Below are 16,600 nucleotides of genomic sequence, written 5' to 3' on the forward strand. Positions count from 1 at the left end.
TCAGTTTCACATGGTACATGATGTGATGTGCCAGAATGGGACCACGCACTCCTCACATACCAAGAATGGCCTAATTCTCTAAAAATCAGCCAAACATGACCTATATCACTTCCACATTGCACCAGAAGTTGTGTGGCTAGGTACCCGCTACCCTCATACCCCCAACACTGGTTTCCCTTGCGGGGGGGGGGGGACCTGGCAACCCAGATACAAAGTCCACAAACTTTGGAGACTTAGGGGATATATATTCAGATACGTGATTGCTGGAGTGCCAGGACTATGAATTATTTAAAGAGACAGCAAGGCAGAGATTTCACTTAACTCTAAGAATAACAGGAAAGAACTCTGAGGTCTAAAGAAGAAGCCTGAGGAAATATATTGTCAGTTGTCCAGTCAGTTAGAACAGGCCAGTTATCCCAACAACTGCCCAGGTAAATTGGTAGAAACTGTTATTAAAGAGAGAATTATTAAGGTCCTAGAAGAACAATACCTGCTGAAGGAAAACCAGCATGGGTTCTGCAAAAGAAAGTCCTGCTTCACCAAAACTTTGGGGTTCTTTGAGAAAATGAACGAACTTGTAGATAATGGTGGCCCAGTAGACATTATAGCGGGGTCCTCAGCAGGTAGTCCATGAACCACTGATAGCTCACTGCCTGTTGCAGAGTAGTTCATGCATCACATACAAGACCAGTGGGAAAAATCTGCTATCAGGGCCCCTTTAGCAAATTTTCTGATTGGCAACTGCCGCTCCTTGCCTACCATATCTTGCACCTATAAATGAGTAAGAGTCTCTACTGAGGACTTGGAGCCTGTTCCTTGTGCTATTGATTATGTTTTGGCCACTGGCTGGGATGCAATTACTCGCTACCCTCTCAGTGTGGGGCTGCACAGAAACCATGAAGATGAAAACAGGGTGGCATTTACCTGTCCCTTTTGTTCATCGAGTGGTTTTCTTTGCCCCACTGTGAACTCTGGGGGTCTCCAGTAGCAGCATGGAGAGAACTGAATGGACAGTACCCCTCCTCATGGGCATGTGATGGTTTTGGCAGGAAAGTACCAAGGGGAGAAGGGGAGTGCTCCTAGTCTTTTAAAAAGCCCTGACAATCTTTTCTGCAGCTGGCCTGTGCATGCGCAGTCTTGTTGAATGTTTGCCCAGAATACCACTCAATGAATAGCTACAGGAAAGTGCAACCTTGTTTTCTACCACTGAGCCACAAGCCCTTAAAGGATTCCACAAGGATCAGTTTGGGATCAGTGCTACTTAATTTGATCATAAATTGCAGCAGTGGTGAAAAAGACAGGCTGGGGGTTATTAGGAAAGGGACTTAAAATAAAACAGTCAGTATATTAAGCTCCTGTAAGTTATATGGAGAGGCCTCATTTGGAAAGCTACATACAGTTTTGGTCACCGTGTCTCAAAACACGAGGAAACAAACTTGACAAGGTATTGCAGTGCTGGAAGAAGGCAACCAGATGATTAAGGGGTTAAAGCACCTTTCCTATGACAAAAGGCTAAAGCATCTGTCACTTTTCAGTTTAGAAAAATGATGATCCAGGACTGGAGAGCCAGGATAGATTTTTATAAAATTGTCATTTTTCTCCATCCTATAATGCTAGAATGGGGGAGCCCCCCATGAACAATAGAGTCAGGACCAATAAAAGGAAGTACTTCTTTATTCAACATGTAATTAAATTTACTGCCAGTGGATGTAATAATAGCCATATGCAGAGATTACTTTTAAAGGAATTAGGTAGATTCATGGAGGATAGGTCTGTCCATGGTTACTAGCCATGGTGACTGACAGCCATCTCCATATTCAAAGGTAGCAGCAACCCTCTGAATACCACAACATCGGAAGATCTTTGCCTTTATGTCTTGTTTTAGGCCCTGCGGGATAATTGGTTGGTCACTGTATGAAAAAGATGGATGACTGGTCTGATCTAGCAGGGCTGTTCTTATGTTCTTAAGTAAAGTTATCTTCCAGTAGAACACAAAACATTCCTGGGATAGATCAAGATGGGTAGCCATGTTAGTCTGTCTATAGCAGTAGAAAAAAGCAAGAGTCCAGTAGCACCTATAAGACTAACAAAATTTATGGTAGGTTATAAGCTTTCATGAGCTACAGCTCACTTCTTCAGATACAGCTAGAATGTAGAAATGAAGTGAGAAGTGAGCTGTGGCTCACGAAAGCTCATACCCTACCACAAATTTTGTTAGTCTTATAGGTGCTACTGGACTCTTGCTCTTTTCTGTTCCTTTTCTGTGCATGGCCTTCTATGCTTAGCCAGATATGGATGGAGTGAGGGGCAGTGGCTAAGCAGTCATGGGGTGGTTCTGTCACTGTCATAGCTTATCTGTCAGCCTGCAGTCATTGCAAGCAGCAAGACTGACTAAGTGATAAACAGCATCATCACATGAACATTTTACCACAATGTCTTGATTAACGAACATTCATCCCTATCTAGTTGTGCCGCCTCTAATTTAGCCCTTAGCTTCCCACTGAACTACATTACTTTACCATGTGTCCTAATGTTGTTCAGCTCTGCTGTATGGTTTATAAAATAATGGTGGTAAGGGAGTTGCTTGTAAATATCACAAATGTGAGTGGGCTTTAAGATCTTACTCATTTATTTCATTGATATTCCGTTGCTTGACCTACAATGATCAAAGTCACTAATTCCTACATGAATGGATTAATGCCAATCCACTGACAGTACTGAGGCCAGGGTATCTTGCTCCCTGTTCAACTCGAGTGATTTTTAGACAGGGCCTCATTAAGGGACTGATGGGTCCTAGAAGAAGTACATTGCCTTCATGTAATACAAACAGCCCTTACAATTTTAACATGTTTTAGGTTGATGTATTTGCCTTGCTTTCCTAACCTAGTGGCCATATTCAAGAGAAAGTGAATTACATTTCAATTCCATAGTAATCAATAATAATTAAATCTATTATAGCAATTCAGTCCCATGATTTCTATAGGATTTACATGTGACTAATTTTCACTGAACCTGGGATTTAATGTCTGAACCTATGCGTGCTTGCTCCCCAGAAAGCATGAGTAGGACTGTAGCCTCAGGCTGCTACTCCTGCAAAAGACAGACTCCTTAAACTTCATTGAAAGAAATGGGATTTAAGCAGCCAAACATCATATAGTATTTCATACCCAGCACTGCAAATATGTATTTTTATGGTCACGCTATGTGAAGTCAGAACTTTCTCGAACCATTGCACAACTTTTCTGAGACCTGGAAGCTCAAGCTTTCTGGTAGAATAGGTGCTGCCCTTACACATTTACATGAACAGAGGAAGAGACAACATAATCACCACAGAGAGGCACAACTGCCCATGGGTAAGCAGAATATATATACAATTATTATCAATGTAATATATATTCATTCTTGTGGTGCAAAAGTGTTCAACATATAAAGTGCAAACTATATATAATATTCCAATGTAATACAAAAGCAGTTATGTAGTCCTTTATCTATTATATATCAGAGATGCATTTCATTATAATCTCTAAACAATAGGAAATAAATATGTCCAAAATAAAGAGACCAGCAGCACCTTTAAGACTAACCAACTTTACTGTAGCATAAGCTTTTGAGAATCACAGTTCTCTTCGTCAGATGCATCTGAGCTGTGATACTCAAAAGCTTATCTGACGAAGAGAACTGTGATACTCAAAAGCTTATGCTACAGTAAAGTTGGTTAGTCTTAAAGGTGCTGCTGGACTCTTTTCTATTTTGCTTCCAACTGAGCCATTGATACCTACTTGATACCTGGTTTGTCTTCACTAGTTGGACATTCAAACTGCCTGAGAAGAGTGATGGTTGTTGTGGGTTTTCTGGGCTGTATTGCCGTGGTCTTGGCATTGTAGTTCCTGACGTTTCGCCAGCAGCTGTGGCTGGCATCTTCAGAGGTGTAGCACCAAAAGACAGAGATCTCTCAGTGTGTGATCACCAAGAGATCTCTGTCTTTTGGTGCTACACCTCTGAAGATGCCAGCCACAGCTGCTGGTGAAACGTCAGGAACTACAATGCCAAGACCACGGCAATACAGCCCGGAAAACCCACAACAACCATCGTTCTCCGGCCGTGAAAGCCTTCGACAATACATCGAACACCTCTACGGGGAGGAAACATTCCAACAGACCCGGAGATTGGAAACACTTCGGAACAAGAAAGCACATCTACTCTGTTCTTTAACCTTTCTCCTACGCTGCAGGGACACAAGAACCATTCCATCTTTTCTCACAACTAAAAGAATCTTCAAAACCGGTGACACTGAGGGATCTCTGTCTTTTGGTGCTACACCTCTGAAGATGCCAGCCACAGCTGCTGGCGAAACATCAGGAACTACAATGCCAAGACCACGGCAATACAGCCCGGAAAACCCACAACAACCATCGTTCTCCGGCCGTGAAAGCCTTCGACAATGCCTGAGAAGAGTTTTTCAGGATTGGTTGGATATATTTATTTATTTATTTTTATTGTTTACAGCAATAGAGATTGTAATGAAATGTATCTCTGATGTATAGAGGATATAGGATGATATGACTGCTTTTGTATTAGATTGGAATATATATATTTGTAGTTTGCACTTTACACTTTGAACACTTTTGCACCACAAGAGTGAATATATATTACATTGATAATAATTGTGTATATAGTCTCCATACCCCTGGGCAGTTGTGCTTACCCATTTACAAGCACTGTTTGAGATTTTAGCTAATGAGACTGCCACAGCTTTGTTGTTAAATGCAAAACAACTCTACCAGACTAGAGCTATGGTCCTACAGAATCGTATGGCCTTAGGTATACTTAAAGCAGCTCTTAGTAGGAACCCGGTATTAAATATACATATCTGATAATCTTGATGCTATTGAATCTCATGCTAATTATATTGCCCAGACTGCCTCTCTGCATTATGATATTTCAGTGGCACATGGGATTCCCTCTGGTCTTGGCCTCCTTCTGCTACCTGGCTGAGAAATCTCCTGATGAGTTTATAATTGTATGTTTGGTTGGTCTTTGCTGTTGCTTGCAATGAGGTATTTCCTTGTTGTCCTGGTGTCATGTACCCTCTAAACCTGTCCACCAAATGACTTTACAGCCATGCCAACATGTCATCTCTCCTGAAGCCAAAACGTATTTGCTCCAGAAGTATTCCACTCTTACCGAGACAGTCCCTTGAAGTGTTGCAATGAGGCTGAGGCTTCACTGCAACAAAGAAAAGGAATTGTCCTGGGAATTTTGTGCAAAAGTGAGTTGCAAGCATTTGGTCCTGGGTAAATTAGCAAACAATCTCATATTAGGAGATGTACCAGGCTTTCAGGTAAAACAGCAATATTATAGGCAATGTTCACTCACCCCACTCCTCCGTATTTGGAGATAAGCTGTGTTGTACATTTCTTATTGGACCTCTGTTCCCACTTTTGTTCTCTATTGGATCTCTGTTCCCACTCATGTTGCCTATGCACATAAAAGGTTGTTTTGCAGTTTGCTTCTTGCTTCTGTGGTTGGCGATTCCCAGAGCCCTTGCACCTAAATAAAGAATGAAAGCTTTTCTGGTAATAAGGATCAGTGTGGCTGTTTCCAGGTTCAGTCCACCAAAAGATAGCCTAGCTTGCCCAGACAGACAGGTTCTGGTTCTCAGAACATCTACTAGTAAAGGCCCATTCCCTGGCCTTGCCTGGTGGTCAACAGTTTGGCCTATGAAAAGTCTGAACTCTTGAACTCCTGTTTGTGTCATGATGGGGATTGTAACCCTGCAAAGCACTATCATTGCACCCTTAAGAATTTCCCCAAAAGTAAGAGTCACTGACTAAAACACACTTTACTTCTGAGTAGTCCTGCTTTGGTTTGCTGCCTACATCTGCATTTGGCACCTTGCACGCTGTTGGCACTAACAAACATCAGATACTCTACAAGGTTATTAAGACTATCACTGTTTACAGTCCTGTGGGGGGACGGACAGATACAGACTCCTTAGGAAACCATCGACATCACAAGGTGCAGCTTGTTTTGGGTTTCGCAAGGGTTACATGAATGGAATTTCCAGCAACACACCCAAAATAGACACATGATGTTTCTATTTTGCAAGCTACAAAACCTGTTACCCTGGCAATGAAACCTCGGCATTCAGGATGGGGAGAAGGGAAAAGAAAAGAAAAAAGCAAAATTCCGGTCCAGCAGCACCTTAAAGATCAACTAGATTTCCAGGGCTTTCCCGAGTCAGAGAGCGTGGGAAAACGAAAAGGTCCTTATAATCCAGGCCGAGGCTGAGAAGGGTATTGCAAATTAGTGTCAGGAAGCTCGCTACAAAACATGAAGAGCAAGATTAGAGCCTGGGTGGGAAGGGCAGAAAATCAGCTTCTGTAATGCAAGAAAACGGTCATTTTTTTTTTAAGCTGAGGAAGCCGGGTTGCGGTTTCCTTTTCAGCTTCCGGAGTTTCTTGGGGCTTCTTCCCGGACAGCTCCTAGGGCAGCCCCTTTCCTCTTATCCCCGGAGGCATTTGGGACTGCCCGCACCAGCCTCACTATTCGCTTGCCTCCGTCCCAGGCCTCCCATTCGCCGCTGCGCCTCCTTCCTCCGCTTTCCGTTGCAGGAATTCGTGGCGGCTTGAAGCGGGGAGTCCAGCGAGCGTGCAGCAATGCCGGGCTCTTTTCCGTCGAGCATCGATCCCAAGCTCTTCGTGCTCTTGTCGCTGCTTTCTGGAGTTCGGGGTAAGTACGAGAGCGGCGGAGTTGGACGATCCCCTGCCTCGCGAAGCCTGTGCCAGCCAGCCAAAGGCCGGCTCCTTGGCCTTCGCTTCTCCGAAGGGTTCCCCCACTCGACGGGGAGAGCCTTACGTCGAGGTCACTTAATTTCTCTCAGCTCTATCTAACCTAAGTCTAGCCTTGCTCTTCACATTCGGCGCAACGAGGAGGTAAAGTCATGCGAAGGCAGAATGGGCGCGTCCTAATTTCAGTGTTGCTTGCGGGTAAAGCTCCCTGCAAAGAAAGCCCTAGCGCAGCAGGGCCTGAGCTAGGTTCAAATCTAGCTGAGTGTGTGTCCTGTGAGTTGTTCAGGATGTTATTAATGTAAGGAACGGTCAAAAATGACCCTCCCCCCATCTTACGAGTTATTGTGCCAGCTTCCGACTTCCTTGGTCAGCATGCTAGCATGCAGGTTAAATAACAAATCAGGAACGGTACGTTTGATTTAGAATTATGCAAGCTAAATAATATAGTGAGTAATGGTAGCGGTTCTGGAGGGGAAACAACAAAAAGATTCGGCCTTTTACTTTACTCATCCAGAGGAGTTAGCCTTGTTAGTCTGTAGTAGCAAAATAGAAGAGTCCAGTAGCACCTTTAAGAGTAACCAACTTTACTGTAGCATAAGCTTTCGAGAATCACAGTTTTCTTCGTCAGATGCTTCGTCTCTTCTATTTTACTTTACTAAAGGATTCTTGGTAAGTCATGGGGTGAGAGGATGGGCCCTGTGTAGGTGAGCAACTGGTTAGACAACAGGAAACAGCAAGTGCACATGATGACCCAAGCTCTGTCAAAGGAAGGAAGGAAGGAGTGTTGTTTCCCAGTTTGTATTGGAAGGGAGGCTATTTCATTTGTCCGTCAATGACCTGGAATCAGGAGTGGGCAGTGAAGTGGCCAAATTTCCAAATGACACCAAATTATTCAAGATGAATGAAAGCTAAATAGACGTGAAGAGCACCAAATGGATTTCCCCAACAACATGGCAAAGTGATGGTGTACATTGGGGCAAAAAAAAGAAGAAGAAAAACCCTAAGTCTCAGCTGATGATGATGGAACTGGAAAGAGATCTTGAAGGCATGATAAATAGCTCAGTGCAAATATTGAGCATCACTTTGCTTGCATGGGAAATTAATGCGATTGTCTGATGGTTGCTGCACTCCTTGGCACCCATTTTTTTGGGATTGGAATGTAGACTGTTTCCAGTCTATGGGCCATTGTTTTGCTTTCCACATTCATTGAGGGATTCTTGTTAAGATTCTGATGGAATCAATTTCTGTAGCTTGAGAGAGCTCTGTTGGTATTGCATCTACTCCAGGTGCTTTGTTTCTCCCAGTTGCTTTGATTGCAGCTTTTACTTCACTTTCTAAGACTTCTAGTTCTTCATCAAAAGATTCTTCATAAAAGGTATCTGTCATCCTTCCATCTCTTTTGTATAGTGTGTATTGTTTCCATCTTTATTTTGTCCTGATCAGATACTGTATTGCCTTGTTGATTTTTCAGCATCTCAAGCCATGGCTTGAAATTCCCTTTGATTTCTCGGATCTTTTGGAACAGATCTCTTGTTCTTCCTTTTTTGTTGTTGTCTTCTATTTCTTTGCACTGGTTATTATAATAGATTTATTTGTCTCTGTGTGCAAGTTGCTGCATAGCTGCATTTAGAATTTTGACCCTATTTCTGTCACCTTTTGCTTTTGCTTCTCATCTTTCTTTAGCAATTTTAAGAGTTTCCTCAGTCATCCATTTGGGTTTTTCCTTTCTTTTGGCTACAGGAATAGTCTTTGCACATTATTCCTTGATAATTTCTCTGATCTCAGCCCATAGTTCTTCTGGCTCATGATCAATTAAACTTAGTATGCAAATCTGTTCCTTACCTGGTCTTTAAATTCTTCAGGAATATTATTTAGATTGTATTTTGCCACTATGATTTTTTTAGCATTTCTCTTCAGCTTTATTCTAATTTTTGATATTAGCAACTCGTGATCTGTATTGCAATCGGTTCCTGTTACAGTTCTGCAGGGCCTGTAAAATGGAGATTTCCACTGGACCTTTGGCTGAGGACCAGTGAGTGTCCTCTCCTCTTCCACCTAAAACCACCACTTTTTCTGTGTCTGCCCTTGGCCATGTATTATGTCCATATGTTATGGCTCATATGCGGACTCCCAATTATCTATCTAAGCAGCCTATATATAAGGCACCTGAACTATTTTAATGACTGTTTTAAGATTATTACTGATTTTATAGTTTTATAACTAATTTATTGTATTGTATAGATGTTGTGAGTCGCCTTGAGCCCATTTGTGGGGAGGGCGGGGTATAAATCAAATCAATAAACAAGCAAACAAATACTCAGGAGCTAAATGGAGCATTCATATTACTCTCATTCTGCAGTTACTCCACTGGCTTCCCATCAGCTACTGGTCTCAATTAAAGGTCATGACTATCACATTCAAAACCCTTCATGGCGTAGGCCCCTTCTATCTGTGAGTCCACCTCTCCCCCTATGGCTAGTGGGGGGGAATGCTCCCTGGGGCACGCTTCCTGGATGGTACAGCGCACCCCCATGCCCCAAATTGTGCCTCACAGTGGGCCCGTTTTGGGGAGAATCAGGCCCCGCAGCAGGCAATTTAATGCCACAATTTAATGCCCTTTCACAAAACAGAGGGTTCAATAAACTTGGGGGAAAACCCAGGTTTGCAGAAAATCTGAATACCTGCAAAAATACATGGGGGGGGGTTTAACTGCCCCCTCTTTCTGTGCTTGCACAACTGCCACCATTTTCCCTTGACTTTAGGTGGAGGACACAGACAAAACCAAATAGGACTGTCAGGCAGCAGCAGCAGCAGGAGGTCTAGGGTGTGCTTATATAGGCTACTTGGGGACTTTTAAAGGTGTCTCCCAGGCTGAAGGGACGACCAGAGCCAGGGCTACTATTAGGGCAACTAGGTGGCCACCTAGGGCACAGACCTCAGAGGGGCACAGAACTGACCTGAGGGGCACAATTTTATACAGATTAGTTTCTTGAAAAAACGCAACTGACAATTAAATTTTTTATGTTAAGATAAATACCACAACAGTGCTATGGAATATAATTAATTATAAAGTCTGATAAAATTTTCTATATATTGCACCCGTCACTTGCAAAAGTCCCATTGGCATCAGCCACTGTGATCTGCCTCGTGGGGCTACAAGTCAGCAAACAAAGCTAATGGGCAGGCTGCAGCGGGGGAGAAAACCTACTGAGCACCCCCCCCCCGACAGGGTAGGGGGAATGGATTTCGCAGCAGACTATCAAGCAGCTCAAAAGCTCTCCCTAATATTTTTAACAAGACATTTCTCAATAGGTAAAACAAATACCAGAAAACTGTACCATAAATGGGCTAAGTTAGCATAATTATTATGGTAAAAAAGGATGCTAGTGATTTTTATATATTGTTCTTTGAATAACAGCAGTATGATATGGCTTTGGATAAGCAATATGAGAACATAACTCTCGAAAAAGGCAAACCTTATGAGTTATATCATCCTGCTTTGAGATAATATTGCCAGTCATCGCTGCATCTCAAAATAGTCTAGGAAACTGACTCAATCAACATGAGGGGAACAAGCCTTACTGAAACTACTCCCTTTTAGCTCTCCAAAGAACCAACTAAAAGAAGAAAGCAAACAAAATAAGTAACTGCAGAGAAAAAGTATCTCCTTATCAAATATAACATAATTGTCCCTCCCATTGTCTCACAAAAAGCATGAGAAGGGGAGGCGGGGCGGGGGGAGAAGTAGAAGCCACTCTGTTGTGTCATCCAGGAAAATGTTAGGGAAATAGCTTTAAATGCTGCAAAAAGAAACTTTTTAGCAACTTGAGGAAGCAAAGCAAGAAGGGATAAGGAAAACTAAGGAAAAGGCGGGAAACTGCCTGCAGAGCTAAGAGAAGAAACCTCTTCATACAGCAAACTGTACCCCAGCAACACCAAGAGAAGAGCCAGAGCAGAAAACAATAAAATTCCCACAGCCATTCTGCTGTGTCTGGAAAGAAATGGGTGGAAAGACAGGTTCATGGCTGCAAGAAAGGGGAGGAAAGTAGGGAAATTCTGCTGTAGCAATGTGCAGAGTATACTTGCTGCAGAGGACCAAGTACAGGGAAAAATACCTCTGCACTAAGAACTTTACAACATTCCTCACTCTTGGATGTCTGGATGGTAAATATCACCTGATCTTTACTCTCTCTTTCCTAGTTAGCCCTGAATGTATGTTGTGAGCGTGTGTGTGTGTCGTGTACTGTTGATCCTTGTTATTTCCAATAAAGATACCTGTCGTGGGCCAGCCTTGGCTGGGCTCCCTGCCTGCTGGCAAGTCCTCCTCAGAGAATGAGGGGCTGGAAGAGTCAGCGGAGCTGGCAGAAGATCTGCCTGTGGTCCCAGAAGAGCCATCCAGTGACCAACAACCAGATCCTTCTGCGGAAGCTGGCAAAAGCGAGGGGTCACGTAGAGAAGAGGAGGAACCGTTGCCTTGTGGATCCAAGCCTCTCAAGCCAGTAGCAAGGCGGAAGGCTCGAGCGAGGGAGGCTGTTTGGGAAAAGTGAAGGAGCACGTGCCTGCAGGCTCAGCGGCAGACGGAGCTGGGCACTGAGGGCGAGGCACTGCAGTCAAGCAAGGGGGAAACACCTGGCCCTCGCCCTCTTATGCCATCCTGAGCATATAAGGAGAACGCCAAGCAGAGCTCATCATGGGAGCAACATCGTTCACCACTCCCACACATTATATACAAGCTGAAAGGCATCCCACACAACTGGACAGATGGGCACCCTGGAATGATCTGATCCCATCGCTACTAATTTAAGGTCCAAATTGGAACAGATGTGAGAGATTTATTAAAGTGCTTAGCAAAAGTATTGCCCCTGACTACCTGGAAGAATTCTGCAGGTCTACACTGTGTGGATTTGGCCCGGATCGGGCTGCTGTGGAGCGCAGGAGTACTGCTGTGCTAGGTAGTGGCCCGATCTGGGCTGGATTGGGCCTCTGCAGAGTGCAGGAGCACACATTTTTGTAAATTTAGCTGTCACTTCCCCTCTCCCATGGTTCTTTTGAAACCACTTTTTTCTGAAGACCAATTTTGTGTTGCCTTTTCTTCTTGTACATAGTATTTCTTTTGGTATTCTTTGTCCTGCCCTCTCCCACACATCTCCAACCCACTTTTCAATCGCTGGACTGTCATCATCATCATCAAACCACTTCCTCCCCCACCCCACCCCCAATATCTTTAAGATGAGTGGATTTGTTTTTGATCTTTTTAAAAAACAATTTAACCCTTATATTAATTTTTTCCTATTCCTTTTGGGTTTTTTCCCGCTTTTGGATTGGTTGTAGGTTTCTTTCCCCTCTTTTCGTACCTTAAAGTAAATAAGAAACAAATCTTTTCTCTCCTGTCTTTTTTCTTATCTTTCTTAGTGAAGCCTAACAGAACATTATGTGCTGACGGCTTCTTATGTTTGCCTCACCACAGGCTGACATGACTAGAAAGGCCCCCTTTTTCTGACAATTACCACAGACTGAGATTGTCGAGACAGGCAGCGAACACCCATGGTCTCCATGTTCTTGTGCATCACTAGATTTTAGCTCATTGCTTCTTTTGCAGAATAGGAATATTGGAGGCTATCTCAAGAGATGGTTGTTGTGGGTTTTCCGGGCTGTATTGCCATGGTCTTGGCATTGTAGTTCCTGACGTTTCGCCAGCAGCGAAATGAACAGAGCATGGTTTCCAGTTCTGAAAAACACCAGGCTAACAAAACACTCTATACTCGACAATAGCCCTGCAGAGAAGATTAGCACATCAAGCACCAATCCATATGCAAAAGAACCTCCTCAGGATACAGTGAAGCCTCCCGCCATTAGTATTCCACACCCTGGGAAACTCTTACAGGATGACTCAGCTCAACCCCACCCCTCCTGAGTAGATACAAATGACCTGCCAACATCTTTTCCACACTGTGACACCGAGAGATCTCGGTCTTTTGGTGCTACACCTCTGAAGATGCCAGCCACAGCTGCTGGCGAAACGTCAGGAACTACAATGCCAAGACCATGGCAATACAGCCCGGAAAACCCACAACAACCATCGTTCTCCGGCCGTGAAAACCTTCGACAATATATCTCAAGAGAACTTGTGAAAATGAAAAAGAATGAATAAGAGCGAAAGAATGTTGAGAAAGAATCATGAATTATTTAGTCATTGAATATTTAAATATGTTTTGAATTCATTCAGATGAAATGATAAGTAGTTTTGATGTGTGTTGCTGTTGACATTCAGTAAAAATCTATAAAATGCCTTTTAAAAAGTTTGATGATTAAATTCAATATTGTCTGCTCAGGTGACTGTGGAAAACCTCCAAAATTAAAGAATGCCATCCCTCAGGGAAATGTTGATGCTGCAAGCTTCCCTACTGACACAGCAGTAATCTATGAATGCCTGGATGATTTCTATAATATTCAAGGGAAATTAGATGTTACAACATGCCTTTCAAATTCACAGTGGTCACCCATAGAAGAATTTTGTGAAAGTAAGTTTTTTTAAAAAACCTATTCCTGTCACACACAAAAATGGGACATGTTTTCTGCTTGTAAGATGTATTCAAATATTGCATAACATGTTATTGTATCCAGTTAGCATCTTTTTATAATTGCGGGATACCTGTGGTTTGGATCCTATGAACAACTTCTGTGTGCACTAAATAGCCTTTGTTGTGGAGTGTGTTTAGCATACATGGAACTCATTCATAGGATCTAAGCCTGTATTTCCTGTCTGAAAAGTGTCCTTGAATTGCTGTACAATGCCAAAATATTTGGAGCTTGTTGAATTAATAGGCAACAACATAGAAACAGAAAAACTAGAAGGGCTTTATGAACAATAATATAATAACATTCAATTTATATACCACCCTTCAGGACAACTTCACGCCACTCAAAGTGGTTTGCAAAGTGTATTATTATTATCCTCACAACAATCACCCTATGAGGTGAATGGGGCTGAGAGAGCTCTGAAAGAGCTGTGACTCACCCAAGGTCACCCAGCTGGCTTCAAGTGGAGGAGTGGGAAATCAAACCCAGCTCTACAGATTAGAGTCCTGCCACTCTTAACCACTGCACCAAATGTAAAAAACGCCAGTAAAAGGAAATAGGATTTGATGAATTGGAAAATGCATATTGTACAGTTGTTTAGATGATAGCTTTTCAGATTCATGGAGATGCTATTGTAACAGGGATTCCAGCCCCCTTGTGGGGGCAAGGGTCCCCCACCCCCACCTTTCACACCCCAGTCCCACTCACCTAGCTGGCAGTGGGGAACAAAGTGGGGAGGCAGGCCAGGAGCCATCAAAGCATGTGGTGAAATGGTGCACACATGCTCTCCAGAGGCCCTGATGGCCCACAGATTAACAGGATTTAAGTACTGATTCATGCCCTCTGTTCATTCACCACTGTATCTTACATATGTTTCTTGTCATTCCTGGAATCTCTTCTATTTGTTGATTTTAGTTCTTAGAGTACTTCCAGAGGGGGGGGGGGCTGCTATTTTGGGTGTTTCTCAAACTATATAAATATAGTAGGTTTGTGCCCTGTGGTCACACCCTGCTTGGAAGTGCTGCCCTGCCCTTAAGCTGAGAGAAGATGTAGAGATTCTGCCAAACGTGGGAGTGTGCTTCATTTAACACAGCATTCTCTCAGAAACATTCCAATGGACCAGTGTCATTTTGTGATGTCAACTCAAGGGTGGGACATAACCAAGTCAGGATGGAGAACAAGAAATGTATTCCACTTTAAAAGGCCTTGGCAGCTTTTAGTGTCCAAACTGGCTTTGTGATTAATAAAGGTCAATAATTACCTTTCTGAAGTATGGGTTGTTAAACATGCTCTGCCACAGTGAAATGATTAAAAAGGAAAGCTTTCCTTGCATGGTCTTTCTAGCACAGTCTTTCAGGTTTTCTGTCGTTTTGTTGCCAGGCAGCTGTCCTGTACCAACTAGTTTAAAATATGCTCAACCAAAGCCAGAGGAAGCGAGTAAGAGTTATTATACTCCTGGGACCACTGTGACCTATGTCTGTCGCCGAGGTTATGACAGCATCCCTGGAATGAGTCCTGTTATTATTTGTCTTCAGAATAACACTTGGTCAAAAGTCCCTGTTTTTTGTAAAGGTTAGTATACTATTACTGCAATTAACTGCAATATAAGAGCTGTTTTCAGCTACAATGCTTTATGGCCAAAAGTTTTATGAGATTATGAATTTCAGTAGATGTGGCTATGTTGTTAAAGTGCAAGTTTAGAAATTAACGCAGTAGTGCTTAAAGGACTATAGATTTTAGGAATCTGAGTGATAGCACAGATACTTAATATGTAATTATATGCAATATGTAATGATTCAAAAATGTTGGTTCAAAATTAGTAAAAAATATTTGTCACAAAATATTTATTTTATTTTATTTCATTACATTTATAACCCGCTCTCCCCGCATGCAGGGGAGAGTCAAAACACATTAAAATCCATTGAATATATTAATTATGTTAAAACATACATTTAATTACATTAGAATCATAAAAATCATTACTAGAGGCAGCAGCTTTTAACAGCGACCCATATGTGGAAGCCCGATCTAATAAATCTCATGGTATGGGTGATGGTGGGTTGGCAGACAATTGGGAGGAGGGGACTGCATTCTCCACTCAACAGGAGACCGGCTTAAAAGGAGCTCACCCAGCCCCAACCTCAACCATATGCCTAGCGGAATGTCTCTGTCTTATAGGCCAAGTGGAAGGTTAGTAAATCCTGCTGGGCCTTGGTTTCCACCAACAGAAAGTTCCACCAGGTGGATGCGAAGACCGAAAAGGCCCTGGCCCTGGTTGAGGCTAGGCAAGCATCCTTGGAGCTGGGGACCACCAACAGCTTGACCTAAGTACCCTCTGTGGAACATGGTGAAGGTTTTATGACTATCTACACAAATCAAAACATAGAGCTAGGCATACTTATGGCCATTAATAAATATACTGAAATCAATGTTGGATTGCAGCCAAAGGGCTTGTATGTTTGCTATAGGGTCTTCAGTTCCTATCACCGCAAGTATTAATAGCAGCAACTCACACTGTACTGGTATCTGCTTCTAAAATTCCCTAGAGCTGACGACTTCTTGAAAAGCGGGATGGATCATATGCATTCTTCATGGCCCTTTGATCCCAGGCCAGTGTTGAATTGTTCCTCAGTTAATGCTGAACTCAAGTCTAGCATGCTAATTCTCAACCTTGCTCTCCGCTAGGTAAATCATGTGGCGATCCAGGAAAACCACAAAATGGCAGAGCTGTTATTCTAACTGATCTCCTGTATCGAGCAAAAGTAAATTTCACCTGTGATGATGGGTGAGCATTGAATTGTACTGGCTGAGCTGCAGAACTTAATTATGATATAAAAGTATGGGCAAACTCTGGGGAACAGAAAAAATTTCGTGGTCTACCAGAATTTTTTTTAAAGCCCAAAGGGTTTTGGCATAAGGTGTAGAACCTTTGGCAAAGCTTGGTGCAAGTCATTCCCTGCAGAAGAACTAGACAGTTCAGGCAGAATACTGTTGTTTCTTGCTTTAAATTATTAAATTTTGTACAGGAAAATGTTGTAAAATGTTTGGCTTGACACACATACAAACACACATCATTTCCCAATGGTTATTCTTCTGTAGAGGAAAAGGGTTACGGTGGAAACAGCCCTATGTTCCCCTTTATCCCCCAATACTAGATCTCATCTCAGTAAAACAGTGCCATCAAACATGCAGAAAGAGGATTATAAAATAAACCTCTAATAGTGATGTTA

General features: G+C 42.7%; 1 protein-coding gene across 1 annotated transcript in view; it reads left to right on the plus strand.

The window, feature by feature from the left end:
• Nucleotides 1-6,117: 6,117 nt before the first annotated feature.
• The window catches only part of CR1 (complement C3b/C4b receptor 1 (Knops blood group)), a 167,260-nt gene continuing 156,777 nt past the window's right edge, over nt 6,118-16,600 (plus strand). The window contains exons 1-4 of the mRNA XM_054980427.1: nt 6,118-6,732; nt 13,124-13,312; nt 14,751-14,942; nt 16,056-16,155. Coding sequence (XP_054836402.1) covers nt 6,660-6,732; nt 13,124-13,312; nt 14,751-14,942; nt 16,056-16,155 — 554 coding nt within the window. The 5' untranslated portion in view covers nt 6,118-6,659. The remainder of the gene's footprint in view (nt 6,733-13,123; nt 13,313-14,750; nt 14,943-16,055; nt 16,156-16,600) is intronic.

Source organism: Eublepharis macularius, chromosome 5, assembly GCF_028583425.1.
Source record: "Eublepharis macularius isolate TG4126 chromosome 5, MPM_Emac_v1.0, whole genome shotgun sequence".
In the NCBI taxonomy this organism is placed as follows: Eukaryota; Metazoa; Chordata; class Lepidosauria; order Squamata; family Eublepharidae; genus Eublepharis; species Eublepharis macularius.